At 51.7% G+C, this 17779-nt stretch overlaps 1 protein-coding gene across 2 annotated transcripts in view; it reads right to left on the reverse strand.

The window, feature by feature from the left end:
• The window catches only part of UPK3A (uroplakin 3A), a 23850-nt gene extending 9703 nt beyond the window's left edge, over positions 1-14147 (reverse strand). The window contains exons 1-6 of one of the 2 annotated variants that reach the window (XM_017850746.1): positions 13965-14147; positions 12923-13078; positions 11513-11792; positions 8932-9014; positions 4031-4163; positions 1774-1876 (exon numbers count right to left, since the gene is read on the reverse strand). In XM_017850746.1, coding sequence (XP_017706235.1) covers positions 1774-1876; positions 4031-4163; positions 8932-9014; positions 11513-11792; positions 12923-13078; positions 13965-14016 — 807 coding nt within the window. In that variant the 5' untranslated portion in view covers positions 14017-14147. Of the gene's footprint in view, positions 1-1773; positions 1877-4030; positions 4164-8931; positions 9015-11512; positions 11793-12922; positions 13079-13964 lie in introns of those variants that run through there. The other variant, XM_017850748.1, reaches the window with a different exon arrangement.
• Between the last annotated feature and the right edge of the window lie 3632 nt (positions 14148-17779).

A 17779-nucleotide genomic window follows, 5' to 3' on the forward strand; every position in this document is an offset into this window, starting at 1 on the left:
AAAAAAAAAAAAAAAAAAAAAATCAGCAACTGAACTATACACACTATTTACACATTAAGGCACTAAAAAAAGAGCAAATGAAAGATCTAACAGAAGGAAGCCAATAAGAACAGAGCCAGAGAATAGGAAAAGAAAGAAAAAGAGTCAACAAAATCAAAAGTTGCTTCTTCAAAAAGATCAACAAAATTCACAACCTTTAGCTAGATTAAGAAAGACTCAAATTACTAAAATGAGAAATGAAAATCAGGACACTACTACCAACTCTACAGAAGTAGAAAGGATTATAAAGTACTACAGACAGTTGTATGGAAACAAACTGGATAGCCTAGATTAAATGGGCAAATTCCAGCTGGGCATGGTGGCTCACATCTGTGATCCCAGCACTTTGGGAGGCAGAGGTGGGTGGATCACTTGAGGTCAGGAGTTTGAGACTAACCTGGCCAACATGGTGAAACCCTGTCTCTACTAAAAATACAAAAATTAACTGGGTGTGGTGGCGTGCACCTGTGCTCCCAACTACTTGGGAGGCTGAGGCATGAGAATCACTTGAACCCGAGAAACAGAGGTTGCAGTGAGCCAAGATTGTACCACTACACTCCAGCTTGGGCAACAGAGTGAGATTCTGTCTCGAAAATAAATCAATGAATGAGTAAATGAATGAATAGGCAAATTCCTAAAAACAAAACCTACCAAGACTGAGTCATGAAGAAATATTAGAAAGCACAAACTTCAAATCAAAAACTGAATAGTCAGAGATTTGACTCTTTGCAAGCTAAGTTAGCCTACTGCAGTTTCACAGATGCTCACAGAAAACATACTTTTTTTGTTTGTTTGTTTGTTTGTTTTTTTGAGACGGAGTCTCGCTCTGTCGCCCAGGCTGGAGTACAGTGGCCGGATCTCAGCTCACTGCAAGCTCCGCCTCCTGGGTTTACGCCATTCTCCTGCCTCAGCCTCCCAAGTAGCTGGGACTACAGGCGCCCGCCACCTCGCCCGGCTAATTTTTGTATTTTTAGTAGAGACGGGGTTTCACCATGTTAGCTAGGATGGTCTCGATCTCCTGACCTCGTGATCCACCTGTCTCGGGCTCCCAAAGTGCTGGGATTACAGGCTTGAGCCACCGCGCCCGGCCTAATTTTGTATTTTTTAGTAGAGACAGGGTTTCATCGTGTCGGTCAGGCTGGTCTTGTACTCCTGACCTCAGGCGATCCACCCACCTCAGACTCCCAAAGTGCGGGGATTACAGGCGTGAGCCACTGCACCCAGCCTGTCTGTTTTTTGACACAGTATCTTGCTGTGTTGCCCAGGCTGGAGTGCAATGGCACGATCATAGCTCATTGCAGCCCTATCCTCCTGGCCTCAAGTGATCGTCCCACTTCAGCCTCCTGAGTCCCTGGGACTACACGCATGTGCCACTGCCCGGCAACTCACATGCCGTAGCCTCGACTGAAAATTAGTCCCCTGCTCCCACCCACCCTGTAGAGAAACAATGCAAGCCCTCAGTTTGACATTGACTCATTCACTCACACACCTTCTCACTCATTCTTCCGTAAGTAGTTACTGAACTAGAAATCATCGGAAGATTTTATTAAGGGTTTTCGTGCAGTTGGAGGGACAAGCCCCGTTTCACCTTCCCTGAAGTCAGGGTGTGACAACCACCGTTGCAGGGACTGGGGCAAGGCCAGAAAGGAGGATGCTGCAGCCCAGGGGTGGCGCTGGGCTCAGTCCTGGAGCTTGCTGGAATATGGTTCAGTCCTGTCCAGCGGCGGCCCCGGTTCACAGACGTGTAGGAAGACTCCGAGTCCCCAGTGACTTGGGAACAGCCTCCTGAGTGATCTGGGAGTCGTGAGTCATTTCCCCATCAGAACTCCCTGTGTCCCTGTTCAAGGGGATGGAGAGACCCAGGATTAGGGGAGCAGAGCAAACCCAAACTCCTTTAGCTGCTTGAGGACCTTCATAGTCAGATATCACTCTCACAGATGTTGTCTTCGTAGACATGAATTCAATCCACCCATCTTTCTGGAGCACTGACTCTGTGCCAGGCACTAGGAATAAGGAAGAGGTCCACCTTTTGGAACAATGTGAACAATGCATAGGTCTTACTGGGAGCTGGACAATTTGAGAACATTGTCCCATGTTCCCAAAGAGCTAAGGTTGCAGGGGAGACTGACTGCAACAATGACCACGCAGCATGGACAAGCGCAGGGCGGAGCTGCAGGAAGACTTCCTGGAGGAGGCGGCAGCTCATGTGGCCCTAAAGAAGGAGTGTGGGCTGGGCACAGTGGCTCACATCTGTAATCCCAGTACTTTGGGAGGCCGAGGCAGGTGGATTGCCTGAGGTCAGCAGTTCAATACCAGCCTGGCCAACATGGTGAAATCCTGTCTACTAAAATACAAAAAAATTAGCTGGGCATGGTGGTGCATGCCTGTAATCCCAGCTACTCAGGAGGCTGAGGCAGGAGAATCACTTGAACCTGGGAGGCGGAGGTTGCAGTGAGCCAAGATCGCACCATTGCACTCCAGCTTGGGCAACAAGCACGAAACTCCGTCTCAAAAAAAAAAAAAAAAAGAGGAATATTGGGGAGAGAAAGGCATTCAGGTGTAGAGTCAGCACATAGTAGGTATGAAGCATGAAGGGCTGAGGAGTATCTGGAGCAACAGTGCAGATCAGCGTTGGTGCAGCTGGAGCCGGAACAGAGTGGGGATAGCAGGAGGGATACATGGAAAAGCTGGGCTACATTCAGATAACGGGCTCTCCAATGCCAGATTAGGGTACTGCCCAAAAGGAAGGAGGGACATTGCCATGTTCTGACTGCTCCCAGGTACAGCCAGGCAGAGTTTCTGGGAGGCTGATATCATCTGTTGTTTTATTAACTTAAATGTCAGAGTCATTCGTCATTAAATGTCAAAGGTGACACAGCCTGGGACCAGAACCCAGAGTTGGGGACCTAGAACCCGGGACTCGGGACTCCACTGACACCTCTAATTTGTGTCAGCTTTGGATGAGGACTCCGGGTCTCCTGGGGAGTTGCAAGTTCTCAGCCTCCTCCCTCATTCGATCTCCACCCACCCCACCTATCTTTTCCTGCCTGCCTGGTTTCCATGGATCCACTTAATTATACTTACTCCAAGAAACTTTTCTATCTGCTCCACCCCTACCCACACTGGGACCTCTCTCGGTCTTCAAAGTCCCCTGGGCCTCCCTGCCTCTCACTGAGAAGGACTCTGCCAATGAGAGTTTGCTCACGCTGACCCTTCCTGCAGGAAGGTCACCCTGACGCTCCAGGCAGCACCCGCCCTGCCCTCCTCTGGATTCCTACGGTACCTTGGTTTGTCCGCTGCCTGGTCTTCCTGGGGTTAGTGGATTGTGGGCTCACCTGCCTTCCCCACCCACAGCCCTGCTAACCCTGGTACGCCACTCTCATCCAAAGCCGACACAGATCAGAGGTGTCAGTGGAGTCCCGAGTCCCAGGTTCTAGGACCCCAACTCTGGGTTCTGGTCTGCAGGCTGTGTCGCCTTGGACCACTCTGACCCCTCTGGGCCTCAGTTTCCCCATCTGTACTGCAAGTGGGTGTATTATAATGACAATGAAAGCAAATACTTGTTGAGTTCCCAGGCACTGCTCTAGAGACTTTACAGAGATTATTCCACTCAACCTTCACAACTCCGTGAGATGACTAATATTTATTATTTCCATTTTCCAGATGGGGAAAGTGAAGAATAGAAGGACAGTAAGCCATACTTAAGGTTGCATAACTCTAAGTGTCAGAGCTAAGATGTGAATTGGCCATCTGCCCAAAAGCCCAGGTGCTGAGCCCCACCCTTCCCAGCTCAGCAACTTGACTTTGATGGTCCTCCCGCTTTGAAATCCCAGCACTCTGCTCCCTCTTCACCAGACCCCACCCACAGGGCAGAAGGTAGCTTCCTTGCCTTCCAGGCTGTCCCCTGCCTTGGAGGATCCTGCTGCTGAGTCCCTGCAAGCCGAATGTCTGGCGTGTCCCTGGGGTTCAGCCCTCCCAGCTGGGTACTTACACTAGGCTGAGGACAATGGCACCAGCAAAACCCACAAGTAGAAAGAAGGGCAGGGAGCCCAGGATGGAAGTGATCACGATCATGCCTCCGCTCCGCCGGCCTGGCCACGTGTCGATCGCCGAGTATGGGGTGACTGTGGTGGGATGCAGCCCAGTTACTCCCCAGACACAGCGCCACCCTCCGCCTTCTCCCAGGAGGCGGCAGGTGTCTCCCCGCCCTGGCTGCCGGGGATCCAGGGATGACCCTGGGACCCAGTGCGGCAACTTCTCTCAGGTTTTAGGCACAATTACCTTGTTTTCCCCACATTCCACTTCCCAGCTTTCTTTCATGTGTTCCTGGCCACTTCCTCTTTTAACTCTTTCTTCTTCTTCTTTTTTTTTTTTTTTGCATTATTTTATGTTATTGTTTTGAGACAGAGTCTTGCTCTGTCACCCAGGCATGAGTGCAGTGGCGCCATCCTGGCTCACTGCAGCCTCAAACTCCCAGGCTTAAGCAGTCCTCCCACCCCAGCCTCCCAAGCAGCTGGGACTACAGGTGCACGCCACCACACCCATCTCATTTGTTGTACTTTTTTTTTGTAGAGATGGGGTTTCACCATGTTGCCCAGTCTGGTCTTGAACTCTTGGGCTCAAGCAATCCTCCTGCTTTAGTCTCCCAATGTGTTGGGATTACAGGTGTGAGCCACCAGAGCGCCTGGACTTTGCATAATTTTAAATCATAAACTGACTCAAGCCGGGCGCGGTGGCTCAAGCCTGTAATCCCAGCACTTTGGGAGGCCGAGGCGGGCAGATCACGAGGTCAGGAGATTGAGACCATCCTGGCTAACACGATGAAACCCCATCTCTACTAAAAATACAAAAAACTAGCCGGGCGTGGTGGCGGGCGCCTGTAGTCCCAGCTACTCGGAGGCTAAGGCAGGAGAATGGCGTGAACCTGGGAGGCGGAGCTTGCAGTGAGCCGAGATTGCGCCACTGCATTCCAGCCTGGGCGACACAGCGAGACTCCGTCTCAAAAAACAAACAAACAAACAAAACTGACTCAAGTCTTCTGGTGAGATGGATGACATATGGATTATAAACAAAGATGAGGCAAAGGGCCCTGGTCTGACGGGGCCAGGTGGACGGTGGCTGTCACTCTTCTGGGGCTGGCCTCACCCTTTGGAACGATGTGAACAGATGATGTATAGGTCCTACTGCAGCCAGCCACTTGCAGCTACTGTTCCAGGTAGGTTCCCTGGAGATCCCATCCTGGAGATCACTCACTGCGCTCAGGGAGCCTGAGTCCCCAGCCAAGAACATGCAGAATCCAGGCTCAAGCCGGGCCGGCCTGGTCCTGAGGTGTATGCTGTCCCCCAGACAGGTCCCGCGACCTGGGCCTTGTGCTTCTGCCTGCGTTCCCCAAAGGAACCCTGCTGCGGAGGCCCTTCAAGAATTCTTCTTCCCTCTTCTCAGATGAGGAAACCGAGGTCCATAATGGCTCACACAGCAGGGAGGGGCAGAGGCTGGTCTTGGGCTCAGGACTCTTAGTCCCAAGGGTTCCAAGGCTGTTTCAGTGAAATCACACTGAGTAGGAATGCCACAGGAGGGGCAGTCAGGAGTGAAGATGGGAGGAGTCACCCCAGCCACACACACTGCTGCCCTCACACACCACACACCACACATACCAACTCACACACACACCACACACCACACATACCAACTCACACACACCACACACCACACATCACACATACCAACTCACACACACCACACACCACACATACCAACTCACACACACACCACACACCACACATACCACACACCACACATACCAACTCACACACACACCACACACGACACATACCAACTCACACACAATGCTCCACACACCACACACCACACACCACACATACCAACTCACACACTCTCACACTCACATACCACACCACACACCACACACCAACTGAAACTCACACACACACTGCCACACTCTCACACCACACACACTACACACACAATACACACTCTCACATACTCCACACACACACACAAACATGCACTGTCACACACCACATAGCACACACACGCCACACACCACACACACCAACTCACGCACCACACACATACCACACACCACACACACCAATTCACACACACACCACATACCACACATACCACACACACACACAACTCACACACACCATGTACCACGCATGACACACACCAAATCACACTCATGCACACTCTGACACACATCATGTACCACACACCATGCACCACACACCACGCACCACACATGCTCACACGCACACACCACACACACCACACACCAGACACATACCACATACCACACACACCACATACTACATACCACACACACCAACTCACACCACACACCAACTCACACTCACACACCACATACCACACACACCATGTACCATGTGCCACACACATTCCACACACCACACACATACCACACACACATCATACACACTCTCACATACACCACACATACCATACATGCTCACACTCCCACACTTTCACACTGACACACGCACTACAGACACCACACATATGCTCATACATACATACTGCACACCACACACACACACACCACCGACACATATACCACACATATCACACACCACACACATTCTCAAACTCACACACCACACACTCTCCCATACATACCACACCCCACACACCCCACACACACATACACCACCCACACCAAACACTCTCACCACACCACACATACTCTCACACTAACTACACACACCCTCATATTCACACACACCCCCACCACACACCACATACACCACCCACACCCCCCACACACACATCCCATACCTACACTCATACACCACATCTACTCTCACACTAACCACACATACCACACACCCCCACCCCACACCACATATACCAGCAGTCCCCACCCTTTTTGGCACCAGGGATCGGTTTTATGAAAGACAGGTTTTCTGCAGATGGGAGTGGGCTGGGGGTGGTTTTGGGATGATTCAAGCACATTCCATTTATTGTGCACTTTATTTCTATTATTATTACATTGCCATATGTAATAAAACGATTGTACAACTCATCATCATGTAGGATCAGTGGGAGCCCTGAGCTTGTTTTCCTGCAACTAGACAGTCCCATCCGGGGTGATGGGAGACAGTGACAGATTCTCAGGCATTCGATTCTCATGAGCAGCATGCAACCTGATCCCTGGCATGCGCAGTTCACAATAGGGTTCACACTCCTGTGACACTCTAATGCCATTGCTGATCTGATAGGAGGCGGAGCTTAGGCAGTAATGCGAGCCACAGGGAGCGGCTGCAAATGCAGATGCTCATCTCCTGCAGTGCGGCCCCTTTACTAACAGACCGTGGACTGGTACTGGTCTGTGGCCCAGGGGTTGGGGACCCCTGGTATACACCACACACTGTCACACTCACCCACACCACATTCCTCACATACTCTCCACACACCACATACCGCACACATTCTCACACTCACGCACCACTCACACCACCATAAACTACATACACATTATACGGATACTGCACACCACACACAACATAAACACACACACATACACATACCACAACAGGCACAGGCACCCACATACACACACACAAGACTTTCTACCACCCACTTATGTGTGACCTCAGGCAACCTTTTGGAGCCCCCCATGCCCCTGGGGGCTGCACATGGGCACGGCAGGAGGCTCTGCAGGTGAAATGCACAGCCCCCTGACACCCATCCTGCCAGACAGCCTCGTCTTAGGGGCCAAGGTGTGGCGGGAGGGGGTCTTAAGTTAGCGTATCATTCACTCAAAATTACCATCAAAGTCCCTGGCGTGACCCCTGCCATTCAGCAGACTCGACTCTGTGTATAAACTTCGGGTCTCTGCTAAGCAAGGAACAGGGCAGGACCCTGGTGTTCCACCCTCAGGAAAGCTGCCCACGTGCTAAGGAGTAGGAGTGAGGGAGGGAGAGTGGTTCCTTGCTGCTTTCACCATCTTAGTTTTAGGCCTTGGAGCCATCTCACCTAGCCACCGGTGCTTGCTGCTATGAGGATTTAGCAAAGGGGCTGGCTAGGACCTAAATGCCGGGTCAGCTCCGCGTGCCTTTGAGGCCAACCCACTGCAAGAGCTGGAGAGATGGAGGGATGGGCCAGCTTTGATCCACTTACACCCATCCGCAGCCCAAATGCCACCAAGGCCTCCATCTTGATCTGTTCCCACACCTGGCCCTCAAGGATGGAAAGGAGGAAGGAGGAACTTCCAGGTTCAACGACCCTTTTTTTTTTTTTTTTTTTTTTGAGATGGAGTCTCGCTCTGTCACCAGGCTGGAGTGCTGTGGCATGATCTTGGCTCACTGCAACCTCTGACTCCCTGGTTCAAGCAATTCTCCTGCCTCAGCCTCCCAAGTAGCTGGGATTACAGGGACGTGCCACCACGCCCAGCTAATTTTTGTATTTTTTTTTGAGATGGAGTCTCACTCTCTTGCCTAGGCTGGAATGCAGTGGCGCAATCTTGGCTCACTGCAAGATCCACCTCCCGGGTTCACGCTATTCTCCCACCTTAGCCTCCAGAGTAGCTGGAACTACAGGTGCCCCCACCACGCCCGGTTAATTTTGTTTTTGTATTTTTAGTAGAGATGGGGGTTTCACCGGGTCAGCTAGGATGGTCTCGATCTCCTGACCTCGTGATCCACCTGCCTCAGCCTCCCAAAGGCTGGGATTACAGGTGTGAGCCACCACACCTGGCCTGGATCAACGGCTTTAAGGAGCATTTTACTCATCACCGCCTGGCCTGGGAGGCTTTCACAGGGACAGATGAGCCTTGGTTCTCACCGCCGTGCCTGGCCCTGCCTTCTCGGGTCCCCTTGAGCATAACCCCCACCACGGCCCACCACTTACGCTGGTTGGTGCGGATGGGGTCCGACCACGGGGTCTGGTCTTCTACCAAGCCCGTGGACATATTGACCAGGACATACTTGAACCTGGAAGGAGATGGAGGCAGGGTGATTTTTATGCTTCCTGCGAGCCCCAGCCACAGGGAGGCGGTGGGGGGACATAGGATGGCCTAGGGGTGGGAGACGGTAGGGGGTTCCTTCCAGGAGATGGAAATATAGATGGCTACTGAGTGGGCTCTGGGCAACAGGACAGTGCTGAGCTTGGCCACTAGGACCCCCTGTACCCTTCCCCAGCTTAGCTGCCACCTCCTCCATCCATGAAGCCTTCAGAGTCAGAAACCGCTCTTCTAGGTGCTCCCTCTTAGAGCTCCCTTCCATTTCTTTCCTCCATGTAACACACGTGGTATCATTGCTGAGCACTAATGCATCTGTCTTCCTTGCATTTCTGCCTTCCGCTACTCCAAGCCTACTCCTTGGCATCATAAAGAAAACTTAGGCCGGGCGCGGTGGCTCAAGCCTGTAATCCCAGCACTTTGGCAGGCCGAGACGGGCGGATCACGAGGTCAGGAGATCGAGACCATCCTGGCTAACACGGTGAAACCCCGTCTCTACTAAAAAATACAAAAATCTAGCCGGACGTGGTGGCAGGTGCCTGTAGTCCCAGCTACTCTGGGGGCTGAGGCAGAAGAATGGCGGGAACCCGGGAGGCGGAGCTTGCAGTGAGCTGAGATCCGGCCACTGCACTCACTCCAGCCTGGGCGACAGAGCGAGACTCCGTCTCAAAAAAAAAAAAAAAAAAAAAAAAAGAAAGAAAACTTAAAAAGAAAAAGATTGAGGCTGGACGTGGTGGCTTACACCTGTAATCCCAACACTTTGGGAGGCTGAGATGGGCAGATCACCTGAGGTCAGGAGTTCGGGACCAGCCTGGCCAACATGGCAAAACCCCATCTCTACTAAAAATACAAAAATTAGCTGGACATGGTGACAGGCACCTGTAATCCTAGCTACTCAGGAGGCTGAGGCAGGAGAATTGCTTGAACCCAGGAGGCAGAGGTTGCAGTGAGCCAAGATTGCACCATTGCACTCCAGCCTGGGTAACAGAGCAAGACTCTGTCTCAAAAAAATATAAATAAATAAAAAAGAAAGAAAGAAAAAAGAAAAAAAAAAAGCTGAGGCTGGATGCAGTGGCTCACACCTATAATCCCAACACTTTGGGGGGCCAAGGCCAGAGGATCCCTCAGAGACAGAGGGTGCAGTGAGCTGAGATTGCATCACTACCCTCTAGCCTGGACACAGAACAAGACCCTGTCTCTAAAAAAAAAAAAAGAAAAGAAAAAGAAAAAAAAAAAAACTGGAATAATATCCATCATAAACCCTGCTGCCCTTGTATAGGAGGTATATTTTAAGTGCAGAAACCCTGCAAATCACAAAAGAAGACTGGGCAATACAGTACAGAATAGTCACAGCCTACTTAAGGTCTCATACACAGTCACTTTAAAATGATGGATGTTCTGATGACAAACACATCTACAGCCTGTAGCTTAACACGCAAATAAAAATGAAGATCCTTGAAGTCTCACCCAGGCCAGGTGCGGGGGCTCATGCCTGTAAGCCCAGCACTTTGGGAGGCCGAGGCAGGCGGATCACCTGAGGTTGGGAGTTTGAGACCAGCCTGACCAACGTGGAGAAACCCTGTCTTTACTAAAAGTACAAAATTAGCCAGGCATGGTGACGCATGCCTGTAATCCCAGCTACTCGGGAGACTGAGGCAGGAGAATCTCTTGAACCCAGGAGGCGGAGGTTGTGGTGAGCCAAGATTGCACCATTGCACTCCAGCCTGGGCAACAAGAGCGAAACTCCGTTGAGGCTGTGGATGGCAAGGCTTTGGTAGGGTTTCTGTTCACGCTGGGCCCCAGCTTTCCACTAGGCAAGCTTCCCTCTCTGGCACAGTTTCCTTTCCTGTAAGATGAAGGGGTTTGGGTGGGTGACTCCCACATACGTAGATGGGCCAGGGCCAGCTGCATAATTTGTGGGGCCCAGAGCCAAATGAAAATGTGGGCCCTTGTTCAACAATTAAGACTTTCAAGATGGGCCGGGCATGGTGGCTCACGTCCGTAATCCCAGCACTATGGAGGAGGCCAAGGCAGGTGGATCATTTGAGGTCAGGGGTTCGAGACCAGCTTGACCAACATGGTGAAATCTCATCTGTACTAAAAACCCCAAAAATTAGCTGGGCGTGCTGGTATGCACCTGTAATCTCAGCTACTCGGGAGGCTGAGGCAGGAGAATCGCATGAACCTGGGAGGTGAAGGTTGCAGTGAGCTGAGATCGTGCCATTGTACTCCAGCCTGGGAGATGGCAAGATTCTGTCTCAAAAAAAAAAAAAAAAACTCAAGACGGTAGTTGCAGAGCATCAGTCCAAGAGGGGTCCTTCTGAATTTGAGGCTCAGCATGGCCTGCCTGGAACCTGGGATGCGCTCAGCATATGAGCTCTCGAGAAATGTGGCTGCTCCTGCTTTGCCCCTGCTCTCCCTTGTCAGGACTGGGGAACCGCTGCTCTCCTGTAGCAGTTTGTTTATACCCACCTGTACTCCGTGGCTGCCGACAGGGGTGGGTTACAGAGGCCCTGGAAGTTGGGGTCCCACAGGCAGGTCCTGTTGGCGCCCACCCTGACCAGGTATGCATTCAGGATCTGTGAGGCCTGGGACACATCCCCAACGGCATCCAGGCTGGGCAGGTCACTGCAGGGGATCAGGTCAAAGGCCACGGCTTTGTAGGGACCTGTCCTCCCACCCTCTGTTTGTAGGAACGTTGAGTCCAGTGGGATCTTGGCACTGTCTTGCACTGAGGCATTCCTGGAGCCGGCTGCAGAGACAGTGCAGGAAGTGAGGCTCCTGGCCACTCCGGCTCAGCGGCACTCACTCAGTTATTCATCAAAAGCCCCGATCATCCTTTCTGCCCCAGCCCTGTGCTGGGCACTGGGGTCACAGGCATGGGGCTAGCTTAGTCTCTGCCTTCCCAGTGCAATGTGGGAGATGGACAAGGATCACCTCCCTGCTTTGGGCACTGTGTCTGACTCTCGCCTTATCTTGTGACATTCCTGCAACCCCCCATTCCCAACAGACTTTTGTCACTTCATTGCTGAAAGCCCTGGATTTTCTGTTGTGTAAAATGGGAAAGGAGGGTCATATGTCCAAGGGAAATAATGTGGAGGCAGGTCCCAGGTCTCCTCCTTACTAGATGGGTGACCTTGGACAACGTACTCTACCTCTCCAGACCCTAGTCTTCTATGAAATGCGAGAGAAATTCCTCACAGTGCCCAGAGATCAGTCACTTTAGTTTATAGTCAATAAACATGTGCTGAAAGAAGAAAATGATGGCCCTGAATGAGCTGTTGTAAATGACTGGCTGCTAGAAATGCAAGAGTTGATGTTGGCTTGTCTCAGAAGCTCAGGATCCCCTTCAGGGAAGGGATCGGGGCTGGGCCAGAGCAGCAGGTCCAAATCCACGGTGTTGCCTCAAAAACACCAGCCTCGAGCCACCTTGCGAAGCCTCAGGAAGGATGTTGGGCTTGGGGACTAGAGAGATCAGGATTCACTCTCCCTCTCCGGGAGCTCCAGGGGCTTATTCCACCTCTCTGAGCCTTGATTCCCTGCTCTGTCGTGGGGATTGGTAATAGCTACCTTACAAGCCGGTTGTAGATATTAGCTCTACAGTGTGCAAAGTGCCCAGTATGGTGTAGGTACTCAGTGATTGCTTGTATTATTACTTCTCTCACTAAATGGATGTCCCTGCAGGGCAAGGACAGGTCTGTGACTGCAGCACCCAGCCAAGGGCTGGCCCAGAGTGGAAGCCAGAGCATGCTAATAAAGAGAGTGGGTAGTTTAATGAAACGACTATAGGCGTGGAGGGTTCCTCTACCTGCCTCCTTCCCTCCTCCCTGCAGACAGGTCAAAGCCCCTTTTGGAGTAGCCAGAGGGAAGCAGGACCCTTACCTGAGTCAACCAGGACGTACAGGTAGACCTCGTGGGTGCCAGTGAGGGCCTCTGAGCTGTCAAACATGCAGAGAGGCTTTTCCAAGGCCACAGTGGTAAGTGTGGGGTTGTTGGTGGCGAAGGTCACACTGGCCAGTTGGGGCTGCAGGTTCACAGCTGGAGGAGGCAGTGAGGATGGGAACTACCCCCGGCAGAACTCTCCATACCCACTCTGCTTGCAGTTACTGACCACCTGCTGTGTGCCAGGCCCTGGGCTTCACCCACCCCTGGGCCACCGCATAACCTGTCTCAGACTCTGCCCCCTGCCCACTCATCCTGCTCAGAAATGGGGCAGTGGGGCCAAACTGCTGCCTTCTCTCCCTGCTGCAGACACTCAGTTGCCAAGAACTCCATTGCCCCTCCCAAGCACCTCTCCGCCCCATGGGTCCAGCCCTCCTCCATCCCAACTTCCTCACCTGGACCCTAGTAACAACACCGTCCCCACCACATGCAAATCTGACTGTCTTGCTCTCCTGCTATGGTCCTTCCATGGTCCCCCAGCGCCCCCTGACGAAGTCCAGCCTCTCTGGAAAGGCAGTGAGGTCCTGAAGTTCTGGGCTTTGCTTTATTGGGTCTCCAGCCTCACCCCTTCCTCCACAGGCTCCCCTTATCCCACACTCCAGCCAGTCCCACGGACTGGCAATTCCCAGGACAGCCAAATGCTGTCTCCCACCTCCATGACCTTGCCCATGTGCCTTCCTCGGCCGAAATATCTATCTGCCCCCATCCAGGTGTCACCATGGGTCCGGGGCTAGTCCCTTCTCTGCCCTCCCGCAGCCCCCCTGCATGTTGCTCTCTTGCAACACACATCGCAGGGCTGCAGCCAACCGTGAGCCCTCGGATTCCCACCAGAGGACGCACGTAAACGTTGGCTATCACTATTATTCATAATAGTAATATCTGGGTCCCCAGCGCCAGAAATCAGGGTCCAGGCGGCAGGCGCCTCAGGACACAGTTGCCCCCTCTCTCTGAGCTCAGCCTCCTCCTGCCCTTCCCTGCCTACCCGAGCCGAACCGCAGGCAGCCGAGGGCCAGCAGGACCCAGAGCGGAGGCATCGCCCGGAAGGAGCCGCCAGAGCGCGGGGCGGGAGGTCCAGCGGGCGGGCGCGGGCACCTGACCTCTCCCGGCCAGCGCACCTGGCAGCCGGGGCCCTCGGCGCGCCCGCCCCGCCCGGGCCGGCCAATCCGCGGCCTCCTCGCGCGCTATTTACAGACGGCCCTGCCCGGGGCTTCCCCGACTCCTGCGCGGTGCCCCAGGGCGCAATCCGACCAGGCAGGACCTTCCCGAGCCTGCATCAAAGCGCCTACTGTGTGCTCAGGCCAGGGCAGCCCTTCCACAACGTCTCTCACCAATGAGACCTTGGGGGTAAGTTACTATCACTTGGAGCCTCAGTTTCCATACTGTAAAATGACGCTAATTCCTACAACTATTTATGGAGGCTCTATTTCGTGCCAAATACTCACTGGGCTCTTGTGAAACAAAATGGGTTGACCAGTAAAGGTGATATCCTGGAAAACGCAGTCCAGGCCTGGGAGCTATCCAGAGACCCGAGTACGACCCCTTCGGTTCACAAGCACAAGCCAAGGCCCAGGAGGCCGGGGGGAGGGTGCGGGGGAGGTATTGGAACGTAGTCAGGGGCACGGGGACAGGGACTCAACCCCTGGCCGCTCTTGGACTCCTGGAAACCCCGAGGCTGGTGGAACCCAGGAGTCCTGGGCTCAGCCCAGCGCTGCCTCCAAAGGGATGGAGCACGGTGTTAATGCCTATCTCTTAAAGGGGTGTTTGAAAATTGTGACGGACTCCTCACCTGGGCTGCGTGGTTCCTTCCATCACAAGAACCTGTGCACATCTCTGCATGCACCTTAAATCAATTTTACATTTAAGAAATAAAAATAAGTCAACAAGGATAAGAGGAAAAAACAATAGAAGCAGGGCAAGGAGGTTCATGCCTGTAATCCCAGCACGTTGGGAGGCCGAGGCACGTGGATCACGAGGTCAGGAGATCGAGACCATCCTGGCTAACACGGTGAAGCCCCATCTCCATTAAAAATACAAAAAATTAGCCGGGCGTGGTGGCGGGCACCTGTAGTCCCAGCTACTCGGGAGGCTGAGGCTGGAGAATGGCGTGAACCCAAGGGCGGAGCTTGCAGTGAGCCGAGATAGCTCCACTGCAGTCCGGCCTGGGAGAAAGAGCGAGACTCCGTCTCAAAAGAAAAAAAAAAAAAAGAAAGAAAAGTAAGTCAACAAGGATAGGAGAAAAACCAATAGAAGCGGGATAAGGAGGCTCATGCCTGTAATTCCAACACTTTGGGAGCTCAAGGTGGGAGGATCCCTTGAGTCCAGGAGCTAGAGACCATCCTGGGGAACATAGTGAGACCCCATGTCTACCAAAAAAAAAAAAAAAAAATTAGCTCAGCCTAGTGGGGCATACCTGTAGTCCCAGGATTGCTTGAGCCCAGGAGGTCGAGGCTACAGGGAACTATGATCATGCCACTTTGAGTTGTGATAACAGAGCCAGACCCTGTCTCTTAGAAAAAGGATAAAGAAAATCAACAGAAACTAATTAATCTCTGTACGACATTGATGACTTAACCCCACTTGCAAAAAAGAATAAAACTATCTGAGTAACTACGGAGCTGGGTTATGCAGTGGTACCTCCTTAGTGGAGTACACTGTAAGAACTGTGACAGAACCCCAAACCTCACTAGTGAGTTTGTTATTGGCAGTGGGGAGGGTGGAGTCATTCTGAAATAACTTTGGATTATCCTAGGATTGGTGGTACCAGCACCCATATTCTCACTGTAGGATGAGGGAGATTTGGAATTCGGAATGGAGGAAGCACATGGGGTCAGTGTGTTCCCTTACTGAGGACGTTCCATTTCATCATTTGGTAAAGTTGGCATCTCTGGATTAATGTATGTCTTGTTCCCTAAAAATCTTTTTTTTTTTTTTTTTTTTTTTTTTTTTTTTTTTTTTTTTTTTTTTTGAGATGAAATCTAGCTCTGTCGCCAAGGATGGAGTGCAGTGGCGCGATCTCGGCTCACTGCAAGCCATTCTCCTGCCTCAGCCTCTCAAGTAGCTGGGACTACAGGCACCGGCTACCTCACCCGGCTGATTTTTTGTATTTTTTTAGTAGAGACAGGGTTTCACCGTGTTAGCCAGGATGGTCTTGATTTCCTGACCTCGTGATCCTCCCGCCTCGGTCTCCCAAAGTGCTGGGATTACAGGCATGAACCTCCTTGCCCTGCTTCTATTGTTTTTTCCTCTTATCCTTGTTGACTTATTTTTATTTCTTAAATGTAAAATTGATTTAAGGTGCATGCAGAGATGTGCACAGGTTCTTGTGATGGAAGGAACCACGCAGCCCAGGTGAGGAGTCCGTCACAATTTTCAAACACCCCTTTAAGAGATAGGCATTNCTCAGCCTCTCAAGTAGCTGGGACTACAGGCACCGGCTACCTCACCCGGCTGATTTTTTGTATTTTTTTAGTAGAGACAGGGTTTCACCGTGTTAGCCAGGATGGTCTTGATTTCCTGACCTCGTGATCCTCCCGCCTCGGTCTCCCAAAGTGCTGGAATTACAGGCGTGAGCCACCGCACCTGGCCCTTGTTCCCTAAAAATCTTTCCCTAGGTGGACACGGTGGCTCACGCTTGTAATCCAAGCGCTTTGGGAGGCCGAGGTGTGCAGATCACGAGATCAGGAGTTCGAGACCAGCCTGGCCAACATAGTGAAACCACTTCTCTACTAAAAAAAAAAAAAAAAATCTAGCTGGGTGTGGTGGCGGGCACTTGTAGTTCCAGCTACTCAGACATCCATGTCCTGCCCAAAAGGTTCAACTTGAATCTCATCAATAGGAAACCATCAGACAGTTCTCAGCCTTTTGTTTTGTTTTGCTTTGCTTCTGTCTCTCATGATGTGAACATCTGCAAACCATCCAGGCCAGCTGGTTTGCAGAAAGTCCCTCCATGTGGGTCTGTCTGATGGTTTCCTATTGATGAGATTCAAGTTAAACCTTTTGGGCAGGACGTGGTCTTGATGGTGAGTTCTAATCAGTGCTACTTGAGAGACTGAGGCAGGGGAATTGCTTGAACCCAGGAGGTGGAGGTTGCAGTGAGTTGAGATTGTGCCATGCCACTGTACTCCAGCCTGGGTGACAGAGTGAGACTCTGTCTCAAAAAAAAAAAAAAAAAAAAAAAAAAGCTGAATGTATGACTTACATTATTTATTTTGTGCTCAAATGTGCCCAGGCCTGGCTGTTGGCAGCTCCTTCCAGCAACTCTGTGCTAGCTGCCTTCATGCTCCCACCATTCTTTGAGCACCTCTTTACTTTCTGGCACAATAAAATGTCCCGGGCTCCTCTTGACGTTCCCTGTCCCAACTCTGGAGTCAGCCATCTCTCCAAGGGGCACTGGGGACTTTCACTGGGGACTGGAGTTTAGAATCTAACAGTGGCAAGGTGCTTCTTGCAACTGGGTATTACTGCTTCTAGGTCTGTCTCAGTGGACCTACGTTTTTTCTTTTTTTTTTCTTCTTCTTTCTTCTCTTTCTTTCTCTTTCTCTTTTCTTTTTTTTTTTCTTTCTTTCTTTTCTTTCTCTTTTTCCTTTCCTTGCCCTTCCTTCCTTCTTTTTTTTTTTTTTTTTTGAGACAGTTTTGCTCTATTGCCCAGGCTGGAGTATAATGAGGTGATCTCAGCTCACTGCAGCCTCCACCTCCTGGGTTCAAGAGATTCTCTTGCCTCAGCCACCAACCTGAGTAGCTGGAACAACAGGTGCATGCCACCATGCCCGGCTAATTTTTTTGTATTTTTAGTAGCGA

Source organism: Rhinopithecus bieti, unplaced genomic scaffold (genome assembly GCF_001698545.2).
Source record: "Rhinopithecus bieti isolate Rb0 unplaced genomic scaffold, ASM169854v2 scaffold_32081, whole genome shotgun sequence".
NCBI lineage: Eukaryota > Metazoa > Chordata > Mammalia > Primates > Cercopithecidae > Rhinopithecus > Rhinopithecus bieti.